Below are 27,496 nucleotides of genomic sequence, written 5' to 3' on the forward strand. Positions count from 1 at the left end.
CCAACCCAAAACCAGACCCCACTGGGCATTGTGGGGCAGGGCCGGGACTAGGAGAGGCAAGCAAGTGCCCAGGGCTCACAGTTTAAGGAGGCACTCACTCTCAGGGCTTTGTAAGTACCTCCTTCAATGCTGTATTCTGGGGTGTCCTGGCTTGACACTGGGCTGGTGTATTAAAAAAGGGATGGGGGGCGCCTGGGTGGCTCAGTCGTTGGGCATCTGCCTTCGGCTCAGGGAGGGATCCCGGCGTTATGAGATCGAGCCCCGCATCAGGCTCCTCCACTGGGAGCCTGCTTCTTCTTCTCCCACTCTGCCTGCTTGTGTTCCCCCTCTCTCTGGCTGTCTCTCTGTCAAATAAATAAAAAAATAAAATCTTAAAATAAATAAAATCTTTAAAAAAAAGGGATGGGAGGAGAAAAAGAGGTTAAAAGGAGGGTAGAAGACAGAGTGCTAAGAGAACAAGGTGGGAAATCCGAAGTCAGTGGCAAAGTGCAGAATCATGGGTGTATCCTTTGGGTAAATACCTAGCCGTGCAATTGCTGGATCACAGGATAGTTCTATTTTTAATTTTTTGAGGAACCTCCATACTGTGGACTTTAAGAAACAAAACGAATGGTCATAGAGGAAAAAAGAGAGAGGAAAACCAAGAAACAGACTCTTAAGTATAGAGAACAGACTGATGGTCCCACCCTGGGTAGGTCTGTGGGGGGATGGGTTCAATGGGTGATGGGGATTAAGGAAAGCACTTGTCATGATGAGTACCCGCTATTGTAGTGCTGAATCGCTACATTGTACGCCTGAAACGAATATTACCCTGTATGTGAACTAACCGGTATTTATTTTTTTTTAAGTTTTTAAAAATTTATTTAAGCCATCTCTACACCCAACATGGGGCTTGAACTCAAGACCCTGAGATCAAGAGCTGCAAGCTCTACACACTGAGCCAGCCAGGGGCCCCAACGAACTGGAATTTAAATAAAAACTAAAAAAAAAAAAAAAGTGAAGAATAATGGCTTCATGGTCAGGGGTAGCTTTCCCCACAAAACTCTCACACACACACAGCCTCAGACGTGCTGAATGTCACCCAGAGAACAAGAAGTGAGAGGAAAAACAGAACACAGTCACACCTTTCTCATTAGGTGTCCCTGAGTTTCTTGTCCCAGGGAAGACAAGAAGGGGAAGAAATCCCCAAAGTCATGTCCTCTCTGCTTTCACTTCCTCCTTGGACACTTGACATCTTTTTCTGGACATCAGGAACCTCGCCCTGGTGATTCAGAGTCTTATAATGCCTGAGCTGGAGGTGCCCTTGGAGGCTGTCAGTCCTGGGAGCCACCAGCCACACAGGGCTTTTGAACACCTGCAATGGGGCTCCCCCAAACTGACAAGTGTCGAGTGAAAAATATACACTGCAGTTTTGAAGAGCTAGTTTGAAACAAAAGAATGTAAACTAGCTCACTAATATTTTTTAAAAGCTTGATCATACTGAAATGATAATGTTTGGGATCTGTTGGGTTAAATAATATTAAAATGAATCCCCCTTTTTTATGTATTTTAATGGGGCTGCTAAAATTTTTGTAAAATTTTTGATTTTTAAAATGTATTAATTATTATTATTATTATTATTATTATTATTATTATTATTATTTTAACAAACCCTTGTGGGTTTAACAAAGGGTTTAACAAACCCTTGTGGGAGGGCTGGGGCGGTGGGGGGAACTGCTCTGCTATCTATAAAACCCTGACCCAGAAGCAGGTCTAGGAATGGTTTAGCGCCCAGTTCCCCAGGAAAGGCCTTCGGGCCATGCCCCGTTTCCCCGGAGGAGGCGCTCTCTGCACAGCGGCTGCTAGAAATTTTAACATTACCTATGTGGTTGGCATTTGTGGTTTGAATGGTACATCTGTTGGACAAGGCTGGTCTCTTCCAACTTCCTCCTTGACCACAAGAAAACTGAGGGCCAGAAAGAAGACCTCACTTAGCAGACGGCACACACTAAAAAGCACTGTTATTCCACCAACCTCTCAGTTGCCCCTACACACACACACACACACACACACACACGCACACGCACACGCGCACACACACACACACACACACACACACACACCCTCTAGGAGCCTGGGGACAGCAGCAGAACCCTGGGCTGCAGCCCTCAAGGAAATGTTCCAAGATTCAGGACATTGGCTGTGGTTTCTTGGGAGTGAAATGAAAACCGAACAAAATCACATTTTAAAAGTCCAATAGACTCTGGAAACTTCGGTGGGGGGACAACGCTGGGGAGCCGTCGCCTTCCCCTATGAATTCACAGGCACAGTAACACAGATTAGTTTAGCGGGTGTGCCAATCGGCACCTTAAAAGCAGAGAACCCCCCTCCCCCAAGGCAGTTGGGGTGGAGCCTTGCCGGAGCCCAGACGCTGAGGGGCAGCCGCTCAAGGATTGTTTGACAAGTCAACAAAGACAAGTTTCACTGGGATTGGCTTGATAAATGGAAGAGGAGTGGGCAGCGAGGGAGGGGGAAGCAGACACCAAAGGCAAATTCCTTTTCTTCATGATTTCATCTGGCGTCCCCATTCTCATCGACCCGCATTGTCGGGGCTTTCAGAGAAGCACTTAGGAAAGTACAGCGATAATGATGTCTCTGCCGTGGGACAGCACGAACGGTGCTCATCTGAGGACAGTTCCAACAAGTGGACTGGCGGAGCTGACTCTGGACCCCCGAGGAATTTTCCTTGGTTTCCACCTGGCTTTGGCTAGGAAGCCCGAGAATGTGCTCACCTCCTTCCCCGCGCCTGGCTTTCCGCCCTGCCCCGGGTGGGTGAGAGTGATAGAAAGGCTCAGCTAAGGGGAAGGGTGACAAAATCCGGGGGCGCCGGCGGCGGGGGAGGAAGGGCCACCTGGAGGTCGGCTCTCCTTCCTGCACACACGCGCGCGCGCGCGCCGGGGCGGTGGGACCCAGGATTAGCCCCCCGCTACAACCTGGAGAGCCCTTGCCCTTGGCGGAGGGGCGTGCCGGGCGGGGAGGGCGGGTGTCGCTCCCCGCAACCCCCGCCCCGCACGTGACAGCCTGCGGCACGGTAAGGAGCGGTCCCCTGTCGCCTTTCCTCCGGTCCTTGGGACCGGCCGGTGCGCGCGTCCCGCAGCAGTCGGATGCGCTAGGTGGGGCGCGGGTGGTTCCCCCTGTTCCCCCGACCCCCCATTTCAAGGGTGACTGTGCCGCTGACGTCAGGCGGCTTTTGGTTCATTCCCTGGCACGGGAACTGTATTTTCATAACAGCATGCAGCGCCGCGGAACTAGAATAGGCGTGTCCTCTCCCCTGACCCTCTCCCGCCCCTTGTCCCTCTGCTCACCCCCTCGCTTGCTCCCTCCCTCCGGCGACAGCCGCCTTTATAACCGCTCGGCGCCGCGAGGGCGGGAGAGCGCCTGCTGGCTGCCCCAGCACCGAGGGGCTCCCGTGTCGCCTCCGACGCGCGGGAAGCGAGCAGCTCAAGTTCACGCGCCAAAGCGAGGGTTTAAGGGTAAGTGGGGCGCACACCGCTCGGGGCGCGCTCGGCCTCCAGATTTAAATCCTGCGGGTGGGGGAAGTGCGGCGCTGGGTGGGGTGGGATGCAAGAAACGAGAACTCCCTGGTAATGGACTACAGCTGGCTGTGAGGGAATAAAAGTCCCAAGAAAGGAATTTCCCTAGTTTAACTCAACTCAGTTTTATCCCCCCTGAGCTTCCCGGGCTACGATAGAGGCAGAGAGCAAAAAGATAGCCAGGATAATAGTGTGTGCTGGAACACGTTGTACAGACTTTTAGCAGGTGGAATCCTGGCTGGGCACGTGAGCGGTTTTGGGATCATACTAGGGGAAGAAAAAAGACAGAGGAAGGTTTTAGATGAAGGGATTGGGAGTGGAGAGGGTTGGGGATTGGGGGTGGGGGAGGTAGGAGGAGGGAGATGGTGACAATTGCTACTTCACTCAGTACTGAAAAGTTTTGATTTATTTTGTCCTTCCACAACAAGCGTATTCTTCAGAATTTTGGGAAGTAGATTGTAGAAGATTGTAGAAGCCGCCGCTTCTCTTGATGTGTCGGGCTGTTGGCTCTACAGCATTCCCTCCCTGGCGGTCCTTTGAGTTGCTCAGGAACCTTGGGGCAGATGGAAGCTGATTACCCAATATCAGCCCACCTTCTGGCAACAGCTAGTTAGGACCCAGGTATGGCCTCAAGGCTGTCCAAGCCTGCTCAGAATCAAGGAGTTCTGAAGGATTTTTTGGTTCCTGACTTCTTTCTGGACTGATTTCTTCTCAGAGGCCACACCTGTTGAAGGGTTCAGATGAATCAGCCACCACTTTGGGCTCATTCCTGAAGGGGAATACCTGAACCACTTTAGATGCAATGGGCTGGGGCCCATGGGAGGGGTGAGAATGGGGGTCAGAAGTCCACCCTCCAGGTCTGTGTGCTGGCTATTACTAGGAGAGGGAAGAATCAGCTATTACTAGAAGAGGGAAGGAATGATAGATAGGAAGAAACAGAAAGGCGTATGGTGAGATGTGGGCTCCGAGGGTAGATAGAAAGGAGTAGAACATCCCTGGGAAGTCTTGAGTCAGGAAGACTGAGTTCTCATCCAGGCTCCGCCACACCATGTAGCTATGAGACAGCTGGGGCCTGGGCCTTGAGTTCCTCCTAAGGGGTCTTGGGAAGGCCCCCAGCTCCTTCCCAGGGCTGAGATTCTAGCCCTTCTGTGTCTGCACATGTCCCTTTGGGAGTCCTCTCTGGTGTCTGCTTCTTTGTATTCCACTCCTTAGTGAAAATTGAAAATGGATTTTGACTGATTTCATTCTGCTTATTTTGGAAGTTGGTCTTCAGATCCGCTTCTGTTTAAAAAATCCAGATTGAACTGAGAAAATGGTCAGGAAATGATATGTTGGTATATTAGTGACCTTAAAAAACAGTGAATTGAATAGTATTTTCACTTGAGGGGGTCTCAGATTTTCTGAGTAGTTTGGTGTGTTTGTTTCTATTTTTATTTCTATATTTATTGCCTTGTGGCCAGAATATGTAGTCTGCATATTTCTTATTTTAGGATTTCAGATTTTTTTTTTTTTTTGGTGATCTAAAACATACTATTTTTGTAAATGTTCCATAACCACTTCAACAGAAGCAATCGTATAGAGCAGGGGTTGATAAACTAGGTCCATGGCCAAACACATCTCACAACCTCTTTTTGTAAATAGTTTTGTTGGATCACAGCCATGCATTTGTCTATGGGTTATCTATGGCTGCTTTCAGCTACAAACATATGGTCTGCACAGCCTACCCTACTTATTAGTTGGCCCTCTACAGAAAATGTTTGCTGATCACAGATATAGAGATTCTGAATTATATGATTAACAACGGAGATATGAACATATAAACAACGGATATGAACATAGAGAACATATGAATTATAGAGTATTTCAATTAAGGTATTCATAGAACATTTATAAAAATTTACCATATTATTATTCCTTTGTCTTTTTCATCTGCTGAGGACTGATAAAGAATATTAAAGTCTCCTAGAAGTATTAAAGTCTCCTATAAAGATAGCATTTCTTTTGGGTTCTCTTTGTATTTCTGGTAGTTTTTGTTTTATGTGTTTTGGTGCTATGTTATTCAGTGCATTAAAGTTTATAATAGTTGTATCTTAACCGTGGAGTATCCCTAATTATTATAAAGCAAACTTTTTGGTCTATATAATATCTTTTTGCTTTAATTAAACTTTGTGTGATATTAATACCTCAACTCTTACTTCATTCCTTACTTTCAACAAACTATTTAATTTTGTACCTGATACATAACACCTGATAAATAAAACAGTTGTTCTTACTTATTTTTGCATTTATTTAAATTTTTCCTTTTGTTTTCAATGTTTTTTTTTGTTTTTTGTTTTGTTTGTTCTTAGAGAGGGGGATAGGGACATAGGGAGAGGGGGAAAGAGAATCTTAAGTAGGCTCCACACCCTGGGCGGAACCTGACATGGGGCTGATCTCACAACCCTAAGATCTTGACCTGAGTGGAAGTCAAGAGTCGAACACTTAACCAACTGAGCCACCCAGGCACTCCAACTTTGAACCGTTTCTGAATCTTGCTGTTTTAGGTGATGTTCATATAAGTATATTATAATTTAATTTAGTATTTTTTCAAAATGAAAAAGTTACCATTTTACATTTATTGTAATAATTGTTGCTTGCTATTACCAAATAATTTTTGGCCACATGATCTGCTCTCTCCATCCTTTCCCACATTAGGCGTCTGTATCTACTAGTGGTAGCTTGTGCCATTCTCAGGGCTTAAAACACAGGCTTGTAAGGAGAGATGATAAGTTTAGCTTGGGACTTGTTGGATTGAACATGAATGTGTTCCCTTTAAGGAGGGCCTGTGCGGCTCAGTCAGTTAAGCATCTGCCTTGGGCTCAGGTCATGAGTCTGGAGTCCTGGGATCAAGGCCCACCTTAGGGTCCCTGCTTGGCGGGGAGTCTGCTTCCCCCTCCGCTCCTCATCCCGCTCGTGCTCTCTCTCAGATAAATAAGTAAAATCTTTAAAAAGTATTTAAAAGAAGGTATCTTTTAGAGTTATGAACTGGTATACCAGTAGAGGATTTTATCCACCTGTTTTCTGGAAATTTTAATTTCTTAAAATCCTGGGCCTAAAAGAGATGGAAGTTTCACTCAAAATCTTATTTTCTTTTGTTTTTTTAAAAAGATTTTCAGTATTTTATTTTATATTCCAGCAATTTATTTTACAATAATCTAAATGTCACATGCTTGTTTCAAATGGAGGAAGATGGTATGTAAGGATCCCAGGGAACTACCGGAAAGTGAAGAGACCGGGATAACACTGCAGTTATACTTGTTTAGATCTGCCTGAGGAGGTTTGGTAATTTTTTCTCTCTCAGTTACTACAAAGCCACTCAATTCAGTGATGTTATTCAGATGTTATTCATAAGCCGTTGCCATAATCACTCTTCCGTCATCAGAATTAGGATGACTACTCGGAACAGGGGATCCTGGCGATTTCCCTGTAGACACTTTCCATGTATAACTAGTCCTTCACCAAGGGCAGAGAAATTCCTGTGGGACTCCACCCCTGTCTTAGAAGTCAGCCTAGAAAGGGATATGAGGATATTCATCTTCAAAAATTCTTCCGCCCCATTACTCACACTTGATAATAAATAACTTGCTTTGAGTAAATATTCAGTGGTCAGTCTTAGCCCAAAACATTTGCTCGGCAACCACTGTGCGGAGCAGAGCGTGTGTTCAGGAGGATACCAACAACTAGAAAATTTGCTCCGTTACCTTAGAAGCTTGTTATCTGATGGTTGAGTCGGCACTGATAATCATATATAATATAAAACATACATGTGGGAAAACGTGAGCGCTAAGAAATAATGAAGAGATCCACAAATCTAGAACGCGATGAGACTAATAATTTTTAAACACCTCAAGATAGAGGTAAGTTGTGGGCTACGTTTCGAAGCAACGTGGTAAATGGATTGTGTCTAGCAGGGGAATGGTCTTTCTGGCTGGGAGAACAACAAGCAAAGAGCAGGACTTCATCACAAGCCCTTCGATGAGCCCCAATTCCCTTCTGGATAGAAATACTCTTGGAAGATTGGCTTGCCTGTGTGGAGGCGGAGAGCGGGAGTTAGGAAGGCAGGAGGAGAGGGGTGGGAGGACTGATTGGAGAAAAGCCATGGGGCTCAAGTTGGGACTGAATCTGTTCTAACAGATAAAAGGGAGCTAATGTGTTAATCCAAAGGTCCCTTCCCTTCTTTGTTCCCCTTCCTTACAGCACTTAACTCTATCGACTGCTCTTTTATTTTTTTTTAACTGCTCCTTGGCTTCTGGGAAACTACTTGGGGTTATTATTATTATTATTATTATTAGCAACCCCTGATCATTTTTTAAACACCTGTTGCTGACTCCTGCATTGATGAGATGGTGTTCCCATGGTCCTGCCCTTGGCCCCCTTCTCACTGTACTTGCTCCCTGTGTGATCTGGTTCTCCTCTCAAGGCTTCAGATAACTCCTCTAGGCCCACCCTGTGCATAAGGTCCAAACCTCTCTGGAGTCTCAGACTCACATGTCCAAGCGCAGAGGACGTCAGCACAACCTGGGGTCCTAGAGCCTGGCTTCTAAGCGCCATGAGATCTCGGGCAAGTTATTTAATTTCTCTGTGCCTCAAGTGCACAGGGTGGTTGTGGAAATTCATTTAAATGAAACAGTGTGTAGCCCAGAGTCAACTCTCAGGAGGACATCGAGCTCGTCATTTCTGGATGCGGCCAATTGCGTGGCCCATATTCATCTCCGATTCAGCTCAGCTCCGTTTGGCATTGGTCCGCAACAGCCTGTATTTCTAAGTTCCATTCAGTTGCCTAAGGCAGAAATCTGAGAATTACCCTGGACTCCTGCACTCCCCAAGCCCTGTCTCTTCTGTCTTCCTAAAACTCTCCCGCTATTGGCCGCACATCTTTCATGCCTCACCTCCTTGGTCTTTATAGCATTGAAAAAAAAGACCCGTTAGGTGGAATGACTCACTGTTTTCCATGTGTCCTCAGCATTCCCTGGACACCCTGTGCCCCCTTATTTGTATGTCAGTGGGACCCTATTGGTCCTCCCAGGGGTGGCTGCCGTACTTTTGATCCGTGTGACTCCGACACGTAACACAGTGCCTGACGCAAAGTAGGCACTTAAATGTTTGTCGATTGAGTGTAGGATGGCTCCCTGTGGAGACTTCTCAGAGCCGGTTTAAGTGGAGAGAGCTGGAGGCAGAGAGAAAAACTTCAAAGTTCCTAAGAGTGATTTCGAGATGAAATGAAAAATTACATTACGATTAAGACCACTTGTAAGGGGTTAGTCTTCGCAGCCTCGTGACACTGGACAGGTAACTTCTTATTTATTTATTCGAGCACGTGAGTGGGAGGGAGGGGCAGAGGGAGAGGGGGAGAGAGAGAGAGTCTTAAGCAGACTCGGAGCCCGAGATGGGGTTGGGGCTCCATCCCACCACCCCGAGATCATTGCCGGGCTCCATCCCACGACCCTGAGGTCACAACCCGAGCCAAAACGAAGAGTTTTCAACCCACTGTGCCACCGAGGTGCCCCTGGACCTGTAACTGCTAAGAGTCAGTCTTCTCACCTGTAAAATGGGTTGTAGGAATAGTAAATGAGATAGATAACAGATGTAAAGACATGTAAATGAGAGAATACCTATAAACACGTGAGCAGTCAGCATCGTGCCTGGCTCCGGGGAGCTCAGTATGTGACACTAGCCCTCACTATTTTTACTCGTAATTACATTGGGACTATTACAATATATTGAATGGGGCGATTCAAGAGGAGGGAGAAAACGAAAATGCTAGAAAATCATACATTTGCCTGGCTGGGGTATGTGAAGACTCAGCTTCAACAACCGCAAGTTATTTGGTATTATTCCCCAGGCGGTGCTAACAGGTAGGTATTGTCCTCTTCGTTTTCAGATGACAGAATGAGATATGTCTCATAGGAGGAAGATAAGTGCTTTGGCAAAGGTCGGGGCCCCAGGTTATACACGCTCAGATACTCTGGGGCGGGGCGGGGCCGGCCGGGGCGGGGCCAGGGAGCGCGGGGCGGGGCCGGGAAGGGTGGGGCCGGGCGAGGGCGCAGCAAGTCTAGCCGGCTTGGGCAATCTTCCAGGTCGGGGCTTCAGCATCCCACCCCCCTGGGGAGAAGAGAGGAGTCTCGGCGAAGCTGGAGGACTCCTCAGTGCCGGCATTTGGCGTGCACAGCAGTCAGTGCCCTATGTCTGTGAAGAGCGAGTCTAGGTCTAGGGTCAGCTTCGCTCCACTACCCGGTGTCTTCGTCTTGCAGGTGTGGCTTCACCTGGTGGCCCTCTCCTTGGCCTGCACTCAGACCCTGAGTCACCTCTAGCCCTGTTTTAGGGTTTGGTTAGGAGTTGGCAGGACATGTTCTTTTAATGACGGGAGGTGGGGCAAGAAGAAGAATGAGGGGGAGGGAGAAAGATTTGGCAGTTGTCTAAAAGGAGCTTTCTAGACTGATGAACTGTGAGGCTGGACTCCGCTCGCACCATCTAGTTCAGCACCGCACCCTCATTTTACAGGGGAGAGGAGGGAGGTTCCAGGAGATAGTGTCCACACCTGACGCAGTTGACACCCCTTCTTTCCAAAGGGGTGGGGTAAAGACGGGGCTTGGACTTGAGCCCAGAAAGTGCCTCCTGCCTCCCCCTTCTTCCCCTCCCTGCCTTTCTTCCTCCCCTGTCTCCTCCTCCTCTTGTGCGTCTTCCTTTTTTTTTTTTACTTTTACATCTCCTTTTTCTTTATAACTTTTCTTTTCATGCCCTGACTCATTCCAGAAGGGTTTAGGACAGTGCCAGGTGTCTTCAAGGCCTCGGTTGTAGACGTCGTTGGGTTACTGGACAGTGGGTGGTTATCAGCTTAGTTAGCGGCTGTAATAAGTGAAGGGGTCTCACCCTTATGACTAACGAAAAGTCCTTTCCTCGTGTCCCGGGTCAGAGGCTACACACACTAAAACTGTACCATGTTCCTCCAAAGCACAGGGTTTAGTCATCAGGGAGTTGGGTGGGAACGGAGGACTGGCTTCTAGTAAATCCGTCTCTGCTTACTGGGAAATCTCAGGATTCATGTTCCCCTGGGAGACTCCTGGAGCATGGCTCCAGACATGGCCCAGAGCCCCTAGCCTCGGACCCAAAGTGTGTTCTAGACAGCTCACGGGAGGAGGATGGGAGAAAGGGAGGTTAGAACTCAGGAGAGCAAACAGGGAGCTAGTGAGGAAACCAGCTACGCCCCACCCCACCCCATCTCATGAACAGCCCCTCCTCTCCCACCAGACTCCACTCCTGTGCCCACCCATACTCATCCATTAGGCTTCTACCACGTGTCAGGTGCTAGTCCAGAGACTGGGGAGAAATATTCATCAACTCCGTCCCTGCCTTCTCAGAGCCTTTGAATCCAGAGGAAGACACAGATTTAGCAATAGGCATAGCAGGGCATAGAGCCTTACGCCTTTGGGCAGGATTATGGCTCTTCTCCCCGGCTGCAAAGAGTGGCTCCGAGAGGACTAGCCCAGAGAGAGGGGTGGATCTTCTGAATGGTCAGGTGAGATGGACGGCCTTAGGGCTGGGAGAAGTGGACTCTTCAAGAGATATGGAAGAGGTAGAATCCATAGCACCTGCGTGTTGGGTCTGGTAATGCAGGATAGGGATTTCTCGGGCCATTTCCCAACTCAGAGGTGGATCTCAAGTTGGCTTTTAGTGTCTGTGCCCCGGGTTCACAAATGGGGAGACCCCTATGATGCCTCCTGGCCTGCTCTCATCTTCTCTCACAAGACCTCCTTTCCTGCCCTGCCTCCTGCAGCCAGCCGGTCTGGGGGACAGTCATTTTGAATCGGAGGCTATGCATAATTGAAACAGCTGGAGTGACTCACAAGGGTCGACTTTGTGCCTCAGTGGATTTCGCCCCTGCTCAAAGCCTCATGCAACGCCTGAGAGCCGATGTAGTCACCCCCATTTCTGAGGGCGGGTTCCTCTTACCAGACAAAGAGCTCTATGGTGTAACTTTGGGGTTAGAATTCTGGTTTGAACCCTGGCCCTGCCATTTCCTAGCTGTATGTCGTGGCTGAGTCAGCTGACTTGTGCCTCGGTTGCTGCAGGTGGAGGACAAGGATGAGGATGACATGAGCTCCAGCGTAAGGGACTTGTGACGGTTAGGAGGGCAGGGCCATAGAAGCATGCCTGATCTTTGCCAAGAGTGAGTGAGGGAGTGTTGAGACTTTCTGTCCCCATTCAGAGCAGTCCAAGAGCAAATTCCTTCTTCCAGCCCCCCTTCGGTCTTTGTAGGAGCTAGTTCTTTCTTGGCTGGACCCTAAGTCTCTCTGCCCTTGACTTTGCTTACAAATGATGGCCAAAGAACCCCGGGTCGCATTCCATTTTCTCATTCTTGCTCCAGCCCTTACATCCTTCTCCAAGGCTGTTTCTGTAGCTCCTGGCAGTTCATATTCCCACATGCCGATTGTTTCCCTTTTCCCCTCAAACCTCGCTTTCTAGAAGCCCTTTTAAGCTTCTCAGAACCCTGTCCTTTCCCCTAGCCACCTTCCCTGTCTCTTTTCCCCATCTGGGCCACTCCCTGGGCAACACAGGGCCTTCTCTGTACGGAGCTGCCTGTTAATAAGCCCGGTGAGTGTTATTTTCCTCTGACCAAATTCAAAGTGCTTAGAACATTTTAGACCCATTGCACAACGCCTGTCATGCTGGGGGCAGAGGTGGAGGAGGGCTACCAGAGGTGAAGTAAGGATAATTCCCAAAAAATTAGTCACTCAGATAAAAACTTATTTACTAAGAAAAATTTTAGAAAGACGTTTGTGAAAGAACTGGGAAATATGAACCCTAACTGGATATTTGATATTACAGGGTTATTGTTGACTTCTGAAGTGCAGTTAAGTTAAAAAGGAGTTTTATCTTTTAGAGATACACACTGAGGTGTTTGTGCATAAAGTGATATGGTGTCTGGGGTTTGCTTAAAAATAATCTAGCAAGTGGGGTGGGGATGGTGATGAAGCAGAATTGGCCGTACATTGGTAATTTCTGAAACCAAGCCATGAGCCCATGGGCTTTCCGAGGATGCTTGAAAATGTCAACATTTCTTTAAAAACAGTGGGTTTTTTAAAAGAATATTTTAATTTATTTAAGAGGGAGAGAGAGAGCGAGAGCAAGCAGGAGTGGAGGGGAGGGGCAGAGGGAGAAGCAGACTCCCCCACTGAGCAGGGAGCCCACGCGGGGCTTGATCCCAGGACCCCGAGATGATGACTGGAGCCAACGCCCAACTGACTGAGCCACCCAGGCCCCCCTAAAAACAGTGTCCTAAGGCACTTCGGGGATTGTTTCCCCATCTCCGTGTATGATTAGGGTGGGCGGTGGAGGTGAAATTGAGGGAAATCGGTTTTCTTCTCTCTCCACACCCGTGGCCCATTGCTCTCATCGGACCCTGGTCTGCGGATGCCAGGAGGCCCGGGACACAACCCCGTCCTGCACAGCTGCCACCAGAAGGGAGCGGCCCAGGGGTTCAAGTTGGGGGCAAGAGGTTCTGCTTCACTGTTCCTCTGGCCAGCACCACAACCATCCTTCAGGGGAACACCTCATCTGTCTCTGTCCAGACTTCGAGTCCTCAGGCCCACAGTCCTTCCTCATTGCCTGGTGAGGTGGTGATGCTGATGACTGCTTGTCAAGGGACAGTGCTACCTTGGTGGGTGGGGAGGGAGCCGTGGGCAGGGCGGGACTGGGAGAGGGAAATACCTTTGCAACTGGACACCGCCCTTATGACGGATCTGAGAGGGGGTGAGGTGGAGAGGTGAAGGGGAGCAGGGAGGAAGGGAAGGAAATGCGCCCAGCCTAGGTCCCTCCCTTCCCCGGGGCGCACTGTGCTTGCATAGGGGGGGCTGGGGGCTTCTTCGCCTCTCATACTCCCAGCGCTCACAGTGAGCCCCCCCTGCACCTCTCTTCCCCCTACCACCACCACAGTAGGGTGTTCATAGGCAAGGCAAATCAGACTTTGGGGACTCGGGTTTCAGCAGATGCCTGTCCTCTTCCTCCCGTTCCTCATTCTGCGCCACCCTGAAGAGGTAGAAGGTGACCTTTCTTTGCTCTGTGCTCTGCCCGCGGTAGGGGTGACGTGCGGTAGAGTGCAGGGGACAGACCCCTGGAGACGAAGGCCATGGGCAGCCCGTGGCTGTAGAGGCAGATTCTGTCTGTCTGTCCCTTCTGCTATGCTAGGGCGCTTGTCTGTTTTCCCCTTTACCACCAACTCTCTACACTAGTGATGGGCACATAGTGGGGCTCTGGAGACACCGGTTGCGGGAATGACTTGGACGATACAAAGTTACGCTTGGCGAGCCAAATTTCATGGAAAAGTGAGGAAGATAGATTGAAGCGACAAATTCTTTGCTATTTATATTCCTTAAATTATTTTATTCTAGCACGCCACGCCTGTCATATTCCAACATCTGCATAATATTCATGTATATGTGTTTTATATTGCGCATAGATATATATATAATTTTTTCCCTAATTGCCATAAAAATAAAACAATGCTAGGGCGATGACTACCTTATCTAACTGAAATGCAGATTTTGTATCTTTTTTTTTTTTTAGGATTTATTTATTTACTTGAGAGAGGTGGGGGCGGGGCAGAGGGAGAGAATCTTTCAAGCAGACTCCACACTGAGTGCGGAGCCCAACCAACAGACGAGGGGGCTGCATCCCAGGACCCTGAGATCATGACCTGAGCTGAAACCAAGAGTCAGATGCTTAACCGACTGTGTCACCCAGGCTCCCCCAGATTTTGAATCTTTAAGGGAAGCAGACGTTTGAATTCTGTCTGCATTGAAGAAGCTCCTCATTTGGCCTGGACGGTTAGTGAGCAATGGCTTGTTCTGTATCCCATTGTGCTGTGTCCCTAACTTGTGGTTGGGTCTTGAAGACCTAAGATGGAAGAAGGAGAAACTGGTGTTCTTTTTCCCTTGGCTTGATCACGGCGTCCCACAGAGCTGTGAAGGGCTGGAGAAATCTTGTCCATAAGCACGTCTGGACATGTGGTAAAGACATTCTGAGCTGTTTTTTCTGGTATAAGGAAAGAGGCAGGATGCAGCAAATGTTTCGTACCCTTTCGTACCGCTTCCCGATCCCAGCGGTTCCCCTTCTTTCCAATTCCTTTCTGCACAGTCTGTGCCTATTTGGCCTTAGAGGAGGCCAGGATCTTTCACTGGTGGTTTTCTGTGGAAGGGTTCTCAGTGAGCCTTCCCCTCCAATAACTGTGTCCCCTACTCCCTGCCCTGACCGTATTTCCCTTTTAGTCAGTTCAGAACTTTTCACTGTTGAGTGAGCAATCCTATCGGGAAAAGAAAATCTAAAGCCACTCCCCTCCCCCCAAAAATTCACACACAAATAGCATTTAACAAAACAAAAGGAATGGTGTCATAGAAACTGATAAACAGCCTGATAATCCAGAAAAAAAAAATCACAGTTTGTTGACAAACTGTTAAAACCTTAGCACTTCTGAATTTCAGTGCCTTACCTGACATTGACTTTGGACTTTGAGAACTGTGTATTTTAAGGAAATATACAAACTCCTTCTCTCTTCCGATTTCCCAATTTATCTTCCCACCGTGCCCTGAATTCTTAGGAATCAGATTTTATGAGGTTTGGGACATCAGCTGGGTTTAAAATTGACATGGAGGTTGCGGGAGCAGAGAAGGAAGCAGATCTGGGAGATCAAGGAGAGATACATGGGAAGTATAGCCAGTCAATTATTCTTTTTTTAAAGATTTTATTTACTTATATATTTGAGAGACAGACAGTGAGAGAGAGAAGGGGCATGCACACTTGCCAGCTGGACTGGGAGGTGGGGGGCGCTGAGTAGGAGGGAGAGGAACAAGCAGATTCCGAGTTGAGTGTAAAGCCCAACATGGTGCTCGATCTCAGGACCCCTGAGATTACCACCTGAGCCAAAATCAAGAGTCCACACTTAATCAACCGAGGACCCAGGGGCCCCCAGCCAGTCAATTCTGATTGTCCTTGAGTGGGTGAGCAGATTACCTGCTTTGTGGATCATCTATCACCTGGGAGCTCCTAGCCTGTGTGGGACTGAACTAAGTGGAATCAAGACCATAAATAGAGCTGGTTTATGGGGCATCTGATGAGGGAGGAAAAGGGGAAGACGTAAGAGAAGGAGACAGAGAGAATGAGAATATCTCAGATTGCATTTAAGGTCAACTAGAACTCATTCGAGAGGTGACACCTGTTGTAGTTAAGAGCATGGGTCTTAGAGCCAGATAACTCAAGTTCAAATTCTGCTTCCGCCATTTCTTCACTGTATGATGTTCGGCAAGTAACTTGACTTGTTTCTGCCTCAGTTTTCACATCTGTGATATAGGGCTAATATTTTTCACTTCCTAGAGTTGTTATGAAATTAAACTAATATATATGAAAGGTGATTGGAAGAGTTTCTGATCCAGAGTAAAAATGAGCATTAGCTATTGGTAATATCTTTCATTGGATTATCCACTGTTTTTTGGTGCATCTTCCAGGACTTCCCTCCTTACAGATAGTAAAGAAGTTGTTATGACAGAGAAGACTCTTTCCATCACTTTTTAGAATAAGGCTAGAGCCATCTTTACAAACCTTAAGGAGGGAAAAAAACCTAACATGTGACTGCAGAGCTGAAGAACAGGTGCCAGTGGTGGTGAAGTAGATGTTTGGCCTTCCATAGAGAAATCTAGACTTCAGATAACTCCTCTTATCCATGAAAGAATAGGATTCTTACAGGGGCGCCCGGGTGGGTCAGTTGGTTAAATGTCTGCCTTCAGCTCAGGTCATGATCCCGGGGTCCTAGGATCGAGCCCCACATTGGCCTCCCTGCTCAGTGAGGAGTCTGCTTCTCCCTCTGCCCCTCCCCACCCCATGCATGTGTATGCATGCATGCTTTCTCTCCAATAAATAAATAAAATCTTTTAAAAAGATTTTAAAAATAGGGGCGCCTGGGTGGCTCAATCGTTGGGTGTCTGCCTTCAGCTCAGGGCGTGATCCTGGCGTTCTGGGGTCAAGCCCCACATTGCGCTCCTCCGCTGGGAGCCTGCTTCTTCCTCTCCCACTCCCCCTGCTTGTGTTCCCTCTCTTGCTGGCTGTCTCTCTCTCTGTCAAATAAATAAAATCTTAAAAAAATAAAAAAATAAAAGTAAAAAGATTTTAAAAATAAAAATAAAATCTAAGAAAGAATGGGATGCTTACAAATGTCTGAAACTGAGGCAAAGGTGGAAAAAACCTCGAGACTGATGATTAAAGTTTAAGCTTAGAGATTTCCGTGTTCATGAATTTGCAAAATACTAGCCCAAAATATCAGAAACCTGGCAAGTTATTTTTTGAAATGAGACCCCAGAAGCCCTCAACAGAGCACTGAGTTTTCTGGCATCAGGGTACACATTAATGGAGCTTAATTGTGGGGAGATTTGGTTTTTCCTTCATCAGTCTTTAGAATTTGCCACAAGCGGTGGAGAAAAGTTAATAGCTTTATCTAATGTAGCAAGTTCAGGGGCAATACCCTGGCCTAACACACACAAGTTTTCCCTCATCTTTCTGGGTCCCTGTGCCTGAGTTTGTTAGGAGACTCACCTCTCCTTCTCCCCCACTTTGCTTTGACGCAGGACCAGAATGGCCACAACACACCCTAGTGGTTGCCGCTCAAGCCTGGACGCCAGGTACTACAGACTGTGTGATACCACTGAAATTTGGGGCATTGTCCTAGAAGCAGTGGCCGCAGCTGGAGCTGTGACCTCGGTGGGCTTCATGTTTGCTCTCCTGATCCTCATCTGCAAGGTGCAAGATTCCAACAAGCGAAAAGTGCTCCCGACCCAGTTCCTCTTCCTCCTGGGTGTTCTGGGGATCTTTGGCCTTACCTTCGCCTTCATCATTAAACTTGATGGCAGCACAGGGCCCACCCGCTTCTTCCTCTTTGGCGTCCTTTTCTCCCTCTGCTTCTCCTGCCTCCTGGCTCATGTTTTCAACCTGACGAAGCTGGTGCACGGGAGGAAGCCCCTGTCCTTGCTGGTGATGCTGAGCCTGGCCGTGGGCCTCAGCCTGGTGCAGGACATCGTTGCTGCTGAGTACCTCATCCTTACCATGAACAGGACCAGCGTCGACATCTTCTCTAAGCTGTCTGCCTCTCGGCGCAATGAAGACTTCGTCATGTTGCTCATCTATGTCTTCTTCTTGATGGCGCTGACCTTCCACATGTCCTGCTTCCTCTTCTGTGGATCCTTCAGTGGCTGGAAGAGGCATGGGGTGCACATCTTCCTCACCATGCTTCTCTCCATTGCCATCTGGGTGGCATGGATCGCCCTGCTCCTGATTTCTCCCTTTGGCCCCACGTGGGATGATACCATCCTCAGCTCAGCCTTGGTTGCCAATGGCTGGGTTTTCCTCTTGGCTTACATTGCCCCTGAGTTCCAGCTGCTCACAAAGCAACGGAACCCCATGGATTACCCCGTGGAGGATACACTTTGTAAACCTCAACTCATGAAGCAGAGCTATGGTGTGGAGAACAGAGCCTACTCTCAAGAAGAAATCACCCAAGGTACAGAGCACGTGAGAATCCCTTGTAGAAAGAGGAAGGAGAATCATAGGAGATTATAGCTGTAAGGAACTCAAGAAGATCCAGGTCATACCCCTGACAGAATAGATAAGATCCCCAAGGCTCAAAATCATCCAGCTAATTAGAGTTCTGATAGAACTGGAAGCTGGCCTCTGGAGTCTTAATCTAGTACTTTCTACACAATACCCTGTAGGTTTCTCTGAGTCAAAATAAGATGGAGCAAAGGAATGACTGAAAAACTCTAGAGACAAGTAGGTGAGGTTGTGTTCTTTATAAAAGAGAGCTAGGTATTCCCCAGAAATGTGGAGCCTTCATAGATTTGAATATAGAAAGCCAAACCATGATTTCTCCCTATGGTCACAGAGCACAGAGGAAGGAGAATGCCCTTTTATCATAAACCAGCAGGGATCTCCATAAAGTTACTGGGGATTCTGATTTATCCTGAAGAGCCACATGCCTCTGGGCCCATGGGAGGGAGGAGATTGTGTCTGACACGAAAGAGTCAAATGATTTTGCTCCTGCCTGAAGTTGTGAGTAACCAGGTGTTATGTTGTTCACACACACACACACACACACACACACACACACACACACACACAAGGCTAAACCGATAGCTAGAGACTGTCCTTGCCCCAGGGAATCTAGTCATTGGTCTCTGGGGCTTACATTGATCTCTGGGCCTAATCAAGGAGGGGGATGGGTTTGGGACAGGAGTGAGGGACCTCCAAGGCGAGATTCATAGCTTCAGCTAATAATTTTCTCTGCCCTTGAAGCCGAAGGTGAAAGCTTCCTCGTGCTTCTCGTGCTTCTCGCAGCAGCTGTGGTTCCTCTCCTGGGCACTTGGAAGCCTGAAGGGAAGCAGGGACGGCTGGAGGGGATATTTTAGCACCATCGTCCATTCTTATGCCTTCACTCTGTCACCACACTCCTGGACTCCCTGTTTTCATTCCCTAACTATAATTCCTCCATTTCATCCTTCTTTCCATCCATTTTATGGACAACTGTCACCTTCGTCTCCCTAAAATACTTCTCCGACTGCCGTATTTTCCTGCTCACATACCTCACTGGCTCCCCAGTACCCACCATGTTTGCATTGGGAGGCTTTTCACAGCCAGAACCCAACAACCATGGAAGCCGTGGTCTCAATCCAAACAAACCAAGTCACTACATTTCCCTGCCTGCGTGTCCAGGCTCCAGGCATGTCCTCCTCCTCCCTGCCCTCGACCTTTTCCAGAGTCACAAGTTCCCTAGTCTCTCATTATTCACTCTGCCCGCAAGCTGTAGAACTTTGAAATGCTCTTATCAGAGTGTGTCTCATCCCATAGCTATTTGCATAGCTGTCATATATCTCTTGCTCTTAAGTGTCAGCCTCATGCCAGGAATCATTCTAGTTAATCTTTAGATATATTTTTTTAAAGATTTTATTTGCTTATTTGAGAGAGAGAGAGACAGAGATAGCAAGAGAGAGCAGGAGCGGGGAGGAGAGGGAGAAGCAGGCTCCCCACTGAGCAGGGAGCCTGACATGGGGCTCGATCCCAGGACCCCGGGATCATGACCTGAGCTGAAGGCAGACACGTAACTGACTGAGCCACCCAGGCACCCCTAATCTGTAGATTTTCCACAGTATCTTATATAGAGAAAGTATCTGAGGAGTGTGTGAAGTAACTGAACAGGTACATTTGGTGGGAAATAAATGGATTGTTTTAATTGTATTCATGATGATTGTATGCATTTGCTCTTTTGTTCCAGAATTTAAATCCCTCTAATTCCCAAAATACACAGAAAACAATTGCTCATAAGTTCTGCCCCCTCCCAAAGAAAGTAAAAAGAAAAAAACATTTTTTTTTCCTTGTGGGCAGTTAAGGAAGTGGGTAAATCCTCAGTGAGATTCACTCTAGGTAACACCTTCTAGCCAGATCTATATCTGAAAAGGCTGGTTTCAAATGTGCTTTTGAAGTGGACCTGGGATGAGGTGTGCTGCCAGGGACGTTTTCTGGAAAGGCGCTTCCCTAGTGATCCTCTCTTGGTAGTTACTCATTTATTCCTCCAGTATGGTGCTTCCTTCGTGCCTGGCCCCTGGGCCCGGGACAGTCTCCCCCTCCATGAAGCTCATGTTCTATTGGGGAGACAGACAAACAGACGGCAGGACATGTTTTGATAGTTGACTGAATCCGGGTGAGCACAGGCTGGAGCAGGAAGTAGGTGGGGCCCCAACGCCGTAACCCCTCTTCTCCCTCTGTTTCAGGTCTGGAAGAGCTAGGTGATACACTCTATGCTCCTTACTCCACCCATTTTCAGCTACAGGTAAATGGTTTCTTTCTCCTTTTTTGTCACTGGCATTAACTCCCCAGGAATGTTTGTCCTCCAGGAACACAGGATGTAGCCATTCTGAGGGCCCCTCAGTGGCCACCTGGGAAGGACGATGTGTCTCCTTTCTTGTGATCTGCCTCGTGGGTTAGCATGGGAGACTGGAGAGCAGGGCACAGGGAGGGGGCTTCAGGGGGAGGGATGGGAGAAGGGGAGAAAGTTAAGTTTCCTGCCCAGGTCGGAGCTCTGTTGAAATATCCAGGAAGTGAAGGGGCTTAACAATATGGCTGCTTCCTTTTCAGAATCGGACCTGCCAGAAGGATTTCTCCATTCCACGGGCCCAGACTCGGACTAGCCCTTACAATGACTATGAAGGAAGGAAAGATGGCAGTTAGCCGTTCTGAAGAGTGGGACAAACACAGCAAGTCAGCCAACCAGTGGGGAGTTCAGAGGGATGTGGGCTAAATCCCGAGGTGCCCAAGGAAACTGTACAAAACCTTTCGGGAAGAACTTGCCTTCCCTTCTGGAGTTGCTGAGGGGCTAACAAAGACTCCAGGGCCTAACACTCTAGTGTTTTCCTTTGTCCCGGGCTTAGGATACTTCTTTTAAGTGGGAGGGAGTCTCTGGCAACCCAGGGTGTGCCCATTACTCTGCCCAGTCATTTCACAAGTGACTAAACTCTGGTCATCTGACGGCTTCCGGGCTCAGTGAGCTTCAGGAGCCCGCTCTTCTCACTCAAGGCTGGTTTTGTGAGGATGGCTGGGCCCAGAGCAGAACTGCAAACCTGAGCAGAAACAGCCCAGGCCTGTCCCTGCCGAAATCTACACTGGAAGCCAACTGACTGGCACCCTGCCATCTTGAGTGGGTAGGAGAGGCTAAAGGTCATCCCAAATGTACTCGTCTCTATGGCGCTAACACGGGGCCCCTGTGGGTCCCTAGCACCAATTCACTGGTCACCATTCCCAAACTTGGTGTCCATCCCTGGACATAGGCTCCCCCGTAGGCTTTACCAGAACTTCCTCTTCTGTATCTCATGGGCAGGCACAAGCCCGATTTCTGCTTGCCAGGAGAATTCATGCACCGTTCCTGCTCTAAATTCCTGGCACTGATTATTCCATTATCCCCTTGCTCCTCAGCTTCTGTAAATAGCTTTGCACTGTGCTCACCACCTGTGTTCTGTAAGTGGACATTGTCTACAAATGGGGAGTCTTCCTTGTATAATAAGTTATTCAACGCTCCTCGCTTGGAGACGCAATAAAGATGTGGTGGCAAGTCTTTCATGGTGGCAGAGGGGTGTGCATTGGACCTGCAGGAGAGACAGTGGACTCTAGTCTTCATGTGGAGCTGAAGACCCAGAGCTGAAGTTCAAGGTTCAATTCCACTGGGTGTACACTTGACCCTTCTCCATGACGCGTTTCTCCTTCTCCTCCCTACGTCTAAGGCAAGTGTGTTTTCCCCACTTGTTGAGATGAGTGGCAAGGGTGACGGGAGCCAAGAACGGTCACGGATCCTGAGGTTTTGTGGCAGGAAGGCAGAGGAGTGGCAACCTTGGAATGGGGTTTGGCAGGCCAGGAAGGACAGGGAGGAGACCTCAAAGCCAGCTTCACGATGCACGGTTTAATTGTAGGAGGGAATAATACATTCAGATCCCTATTTGACAGAATTGATTCATAATATCCCTTGGAAAAGACATGGTACCTAACAATTATTATTTACTTAATCCCAGAAAAGCTCTGTGGGGAGGGGCCATAGGAAACACTTTTTGGTGAAGGAAAAAAAAAATCTCTGTGTACAGAAACTGGATGACATTTAATAACTTGTAGCTGAATTAGGGGGTTACCTCCTAAGAGCCTGATGCTCTGCTTTTCATCAAAAGGCAAACCTGGTGTGGGAAGAGGGTTGAGGTGAGGTTGGAGGTGAACTGATGACACTCTGATCTAAGGATATTTACATTCCACAAAGATTTGGTAGATTGTTTCTCACACGGCTTTGCACTAACATTAGCCTGGTTTTGTATTGAAAAGGGGGGAATTATGAATCATGATTTGGATCCTTCTAGACCATTCTAGTCTTTCTTCAGAGGCCATAACCCAGTGAGGTTGTTGTGAGGAGAACACAATATAATTTCATGTCTATTATCTGTCACAGTGTAGGTACTCAAGAAATACATATTCCCTCCCCTTTTTTCTTTCCTCCTCTGGTCTTTTCACCTATTAACCAAGCAAAGGGAGCTGAGTGAAAGGTAAAGCCACAAATGACCCCGGATTTGCTTTCTTGTTAAAGAAGAGGATCAGCCAGGCCTCTGTAGCCCCACGTCAACCTCTTTTAAAACAGGAGAAAACATGGGAATGGCAACCATTGCTGGCTTCTCTCCTAATAAATACAGCACTGGGGCAAGTAGGCCATCCCCTCACTGAATTCTTTTTCTTGCCAGGAGGTAGATAAACGCTCCCCATTCAAACAGCCCCTGTCATCCCCCATGGTTGCTACCCTGTCTTCAGGTCTTACGCATTCAGGGCATAATTAAACTCTTCTGTTAAAATAGGGACATCGCAGGGACTGGAAGTGCTGGCACCTGATGATGGCTAGGACACTGGAGAAGAGGGTTTCAAAGACTTCCTGTAGGTCTCCATGGCCCCTGGGCTGAAATAGAATGTGCAAATTTAGCCCAGCTTGGTCCTTGAGTGACACCCATTGATTGATGCCTGGGAACCAAAAGGCCATCTCTTTTGGACTAAATGGGTGGTAATGAAATGGAGCTCAACCATCTTCCTCTCATCTTTCACTGTCAGGTGGGAACTAGCCTGTGTCTCCTCTCTGCCTCTCCCTTCGGGCTGGGGCCGGTCCGCAGCCGCCATACGACAAGCGTCCACTTGGTGGCGGTAAAACCTCAGGGATGGCCCTCGGGCCGCCGCGCCTCCGCAAAGCCCACCTCTTACAGCCGCTTTCCGTGAAGGGCGCGGAGGCTCAACTGCAGGCATTCCAGGGGCTTCAGGCACATGCGTCTCATTTTAAAAGGCTCGTATGTTCCAGCTGTTCGCGCTCCCTCCCACCGTCCTTAGAGGACCCGTCTCCCGTGCCAGGCTTCCACGGCCCGCTGTCTCATTCTTGTGAAACCCTCCAAGGTGTTTGCAGCCCATTTGCTTGCCATCTGGCATCTTTGCAGACAACGGTCTCATACGCTGTTGTTAATTAATGTCGACGAGCATTTATGTGGCGAGAACACTGGCTTTCTGTCAGGAAAAGTGTGCCCAAAGAGTACAGCCTGGGCCTGGACATGCAGCAGTAAAATACCCGCCCCTCCACCCCTCACCCTGGGCATGCTGGGTTTCCTTCCTTCATTCTAGACCTGTCGTTACTGCTGAGAACTGACCTGTGCCCCGCTGCTCTCTTCCTTCCTGGCCGCTTCCTTCTCTAGCTATCAGGGTTTGCAGGTTTGCCTCCGCTCCCAGCCCCAATCTGAAACGTGGGATTATTTCAGAACGGGAGGCGGAGGGGTCAGAAAAATCCTTCTCGAGCGTCCGGGACTGCTGAGATCCGGGATCTGGGCCATCGGCCTCCGGGTTGTAGACGGTCGGCCTTTGCACATTCTGGGGTTCAACCTGTGGTCCTCTTCTGGAATCCCTTCCACCCACGGCCGGCGATGCTTTGCCCCCCTTAGGTGTGCAGACGGCTCTGTGTGGCCGTGTATCAGTGCCCCACTCTCATTTCTGCAAGCTCCAGATTGCTAGAACGTTCTTAACCCTTCAGAATGGGACACTCCAGTGCCTAAAATGTTGGCGTTTGTTTCAGAACAACTTTGGTTGATGCCTCGTGGCCTTCATTTTACAGAGGAAAACACTCAGGCCTAATGGAGTTAATGTAACCGGGGCCAAACTTCTGGTTCCGTCTACTGCCAACACTTGTGTGGTCAGTTTTCCACCTTGTTTCCCCCCAAAGTGGATATTTGAGTAAAGAATCAAATAAAATGTCCATGGTCTGTATTTTAAGCTTTCCTCTTATTTGCCTTTGCACCACCCCATTGCCTTTTCTTCCCCTGATCTCCTCTCTAGTCATCTTCTTTCCCTCCTGCGTGTAAGCTGTGGCGAGAAGGGTGGGGTGATGATGGGCATATTGTGGTTAACCCCAGGTCACACTCCCACGACCCCCAAGCCAAATGAACATTTGCCTCTTGGGAAAGTAGACTGTCAAAGGAGGACTTGTAAGACAAGGCAGAATTCTAAAAAAATAATGAAAAATAAAAAGAGGGGCACCGGGGGGCTCAGTTGGTTAAGCATCTGACTCTTGATTTCGTCTCTGGTCATGATCTTGGGGTCGTGGGATTGAGCTCCACGTCAGCTCCATAGTGAGTGTGGAGCCTGCTTGGGATTCGCTCCCTCTCCCTCTCCCTCTGCCCTTCCCCAGCTTATGTGTGCGTTCTGTTTCTCTTTCAAAAAAAAAAAAAAGAGGCAGAGTTGCTTCATTTTCCCTGCCAGTGTGATAATCCTTCAACTTCCCTGACTCCCAAAACCCATACCCGGCACCTCCCAGTCTCCTTCGTTGTATGGAGTTATCGCTCCCCTCAGGGGTTTTGCCGCAGCCCTCTGCTCTCTTGGTCCCTCTGTAGTTCCTGAGGGCAGATTTCGGAAGCAGTCCTTGAAAAACCTTTGCAAGTAACCCTTCTATAGTCGAGACCTGAGCCACGTGTCTCAAGCACCAGATCCAAACAGAGAAGAAGGGGACCCTTGAATGGAATTGGGTTACCACACGTGCAACGCCAAGCAGTCTGGTCCCAGATGCTTCTTGTCCAGGCTGCCTAACCTATTCTGTTAATCCTGCTGGATTTTTATCAACTCAAAAAGAAAAAAAACTCTGGCAAGCCCGTGTAGTTACATCCTGAACTCTGGGGCAATGTGGTGGGGGTCAGCACCTTACCCACTGATTACGTAAAACTATTACCTCTCTCTAAGAAGGAATAATTCTGGATCAACTTTTTTTGCCCGCAAGAAATCGAAATAGAAAAAGCATATATTGAGTTTGGCATGATATCTTTATGAACAAGATGGGAAAAGGCAGGGGTAATGGTAATAAAGTTAGGTGGAGTCCGAAGTCAAACATTCCAGAAGATCTGATCATTTTAGAGATAGAGGTCTCTAGTGGCTTCCCACAGGGCTCTGTCTTTGGCTCTGTTTGGTAACACTTGAATCAACCACTTGGATAAAAATAAAGCGTATTTAATCAAGTTTTGCACATGACACATTAGGAAAGACTGAATAATAAAACAAGAGTGCAACCGTATTGCAAAGGACTGGAATCAAGATCCCACACCAGGAATTTACTTTAACAGACCTAAACGTATTCATACCCCCAAAATAAATGACATAAATATTGTTTGGAAAGGCTTGGTTTGACAGTAGTTTTCATGAGAAAGAGCTGGTAGTTTTCGGTGTCTACAAGACTGACAGCGCCCCGTGCTGTGGCTCGGTAGGGCAGAGAGCCAAGGCCATCGTAGGCAGCGCTGATGAAATGGTGAGACCTGGGGCAGGGTGGGTGCTGCTCCCACCGAATCGGGGCCACGTTCTACCACATCGGAATATTAAATCCATTTTTAGGCATCTCACTGTGATGGAGGAGCTTCGAACAGGGGAGCTCTTTCTAGAATTACCTGATACGCAGCAGGGCTGATGGAATGGAGACGCTTCACCTGGAGAGGGCGAGACTGTGCAGGGGACATTATCATCACGAGGAACATTTGTTTTGTGCTTACTCTGTGCCAGCTTCCCTTTAAAGGGCTCTATTTGTACAATATCATTTGCTACTTATAAAAACCTTACAAGTTATGATTATGACCTCCCTTTTGCTTAATACCTGCAGACATGGAAGCGCTAAGGTGACACAGCTGCCAAGTGATAGGGCTGGAGGGTCAAAGCCACGAGGGCTGCCTCGGGATCTCTTACACGTAACCCCATGCTGCCTCTCAGCCGCCTTTAATTATCACAGCCTAAGAGGTGGCTCAGCCGTTAGAAATTTCGGGAAGGAAGATCCCAGAAGAGCTTCCTGCAAAGTGGTGGGTCATCTCCTGCTGGAGGTGTTCGAGCTCAATGACGCTCTCTTGAGGACGATGTGGGGAATCCTGGGTTAGGAGTCTGCCGGACTCGATGAGCTCCAAGGAGTTTTGGAACTCTCAGGGCTCTGGACTTCTCACTTGCTGTGTTGGTCTTGGTATCGGCTTTTAAGAACCGTGGAGGTGTTATCAGTTTTACTGTAGTTTTCTCCTCCCACGCCTGCAACCCAAATCTCTCCCTTAGCCCTCAGGTGAAAATGGAAAAGCTCTTCATTGTTTGGACACACCCTGACCTGCTGGTGTGTTTTTCTTGGTTGTCATAATCCATCCCCTGGCTGTAGTTTTATTTTACAAAACAGTGCCTCACAGCCTTGCTTGGGACTGGAGAGTGCCATGAGAAGACCTCGCGTGTACCGTTCGTTACACTTTGTTCGGACATAATGATCGTGTTGACTCCTCTGCAGAGATACTTGAGCTTAACAGAAACTAGTGTGCGGCCCCTGCCTCAGATACGTGCAGCCAATGCCTGAAATATTGCCCAAGTGAGCTCTTCACACACAAGCTACCATTTTCTGAAGTACCGCAAAACAGGTCCATGTTGTTCTTTGAGGGGGATTCATTGCATAAGGAAGAAACTCATGGTTTGTGTGGCTCAGCAAAATCAAAAACGTTTGTGGGTTGTGTTTGCGTAGCACGAGCTTAGTCGTCTGAGTCATAAGCCCATGAACTCTGCGAACACTCGGGAACCAGGGAGCGGGCCAGAGGGAGCATCTGACTGTATTTAAGTAGCAGTGGGAAAGGGAGGAGGACAACGCTGAGTTGGGAAGAAAACATGGGGGTGTCCTGAGGGGGGAGGGAAAGAAGGCTGATAGGTAGGAGGGAAGGTTAGAAAATCAGGGGCTGGCCAAATAATGAAGAAACAAGCATCACGAGGTGAAATGAAAGATGAGGCCTCAAGAATCAGAAATCCGGGAAAAC

The 27,496-nt window shown here is 48.3% G+C and overlaps 1 protein-coding gene across 2 annotated transcripts; it reads left to right on the plus strand.

The window, feature by feature from the left end:
• The first annotated feature begins 3,356 nt into the window (after nt 1-3,356).
• GPRC5A (G protein-coupled receptor class C group 5 member A) lies at nt 3,357-21,750 on the plus strand. 2 transcript variants are annotated; one of them, XM_045781490.2, is made up of 4 exons: nt 3,357-3,512; nt 17,222-18,150; nt 20,414-20,472; nt 20,778-21,750. In XM_045781490.2, exons 2-4 carry the CDS (start codon nt 17,229-17,231, stop codon nt 20,868-20,870), a joined length of 1,074 nt encoding a protein of 357 aa, XP_045637446.1. In that variant the 5' UTR covers nt 3,357-3,512; nt 17,222-17,228; the 3' UTR covers nt 20,871-21,750. The 2 variants fall into 2 exon arrangements, with proteins under 2 accessions (XP_045637446.1, XP_087711772.1); XM_087855646.1 differs by lacking the exon at nt 3,357-3,512 and adding an exon at nt 7,254-7,468.
• The last annotated feature ends 5,746 nt before the right edge of the window (nt 21,751-27,496 follow it).

The sequence above is a fragment of the Ursus americanus genome, chromosome 25, assembly GCF_024610735.1.
Source record: "Ursus americanus isolate L20-20 chromosome 25, mUrsAme1.1.p, whole genome shotgun sequence".
Lineage (NCBI taxonomy): Eukaryota > Metazoa > Chordata > Mammalia > Carnivora > Ursidae > Ursus > Ursus americanus.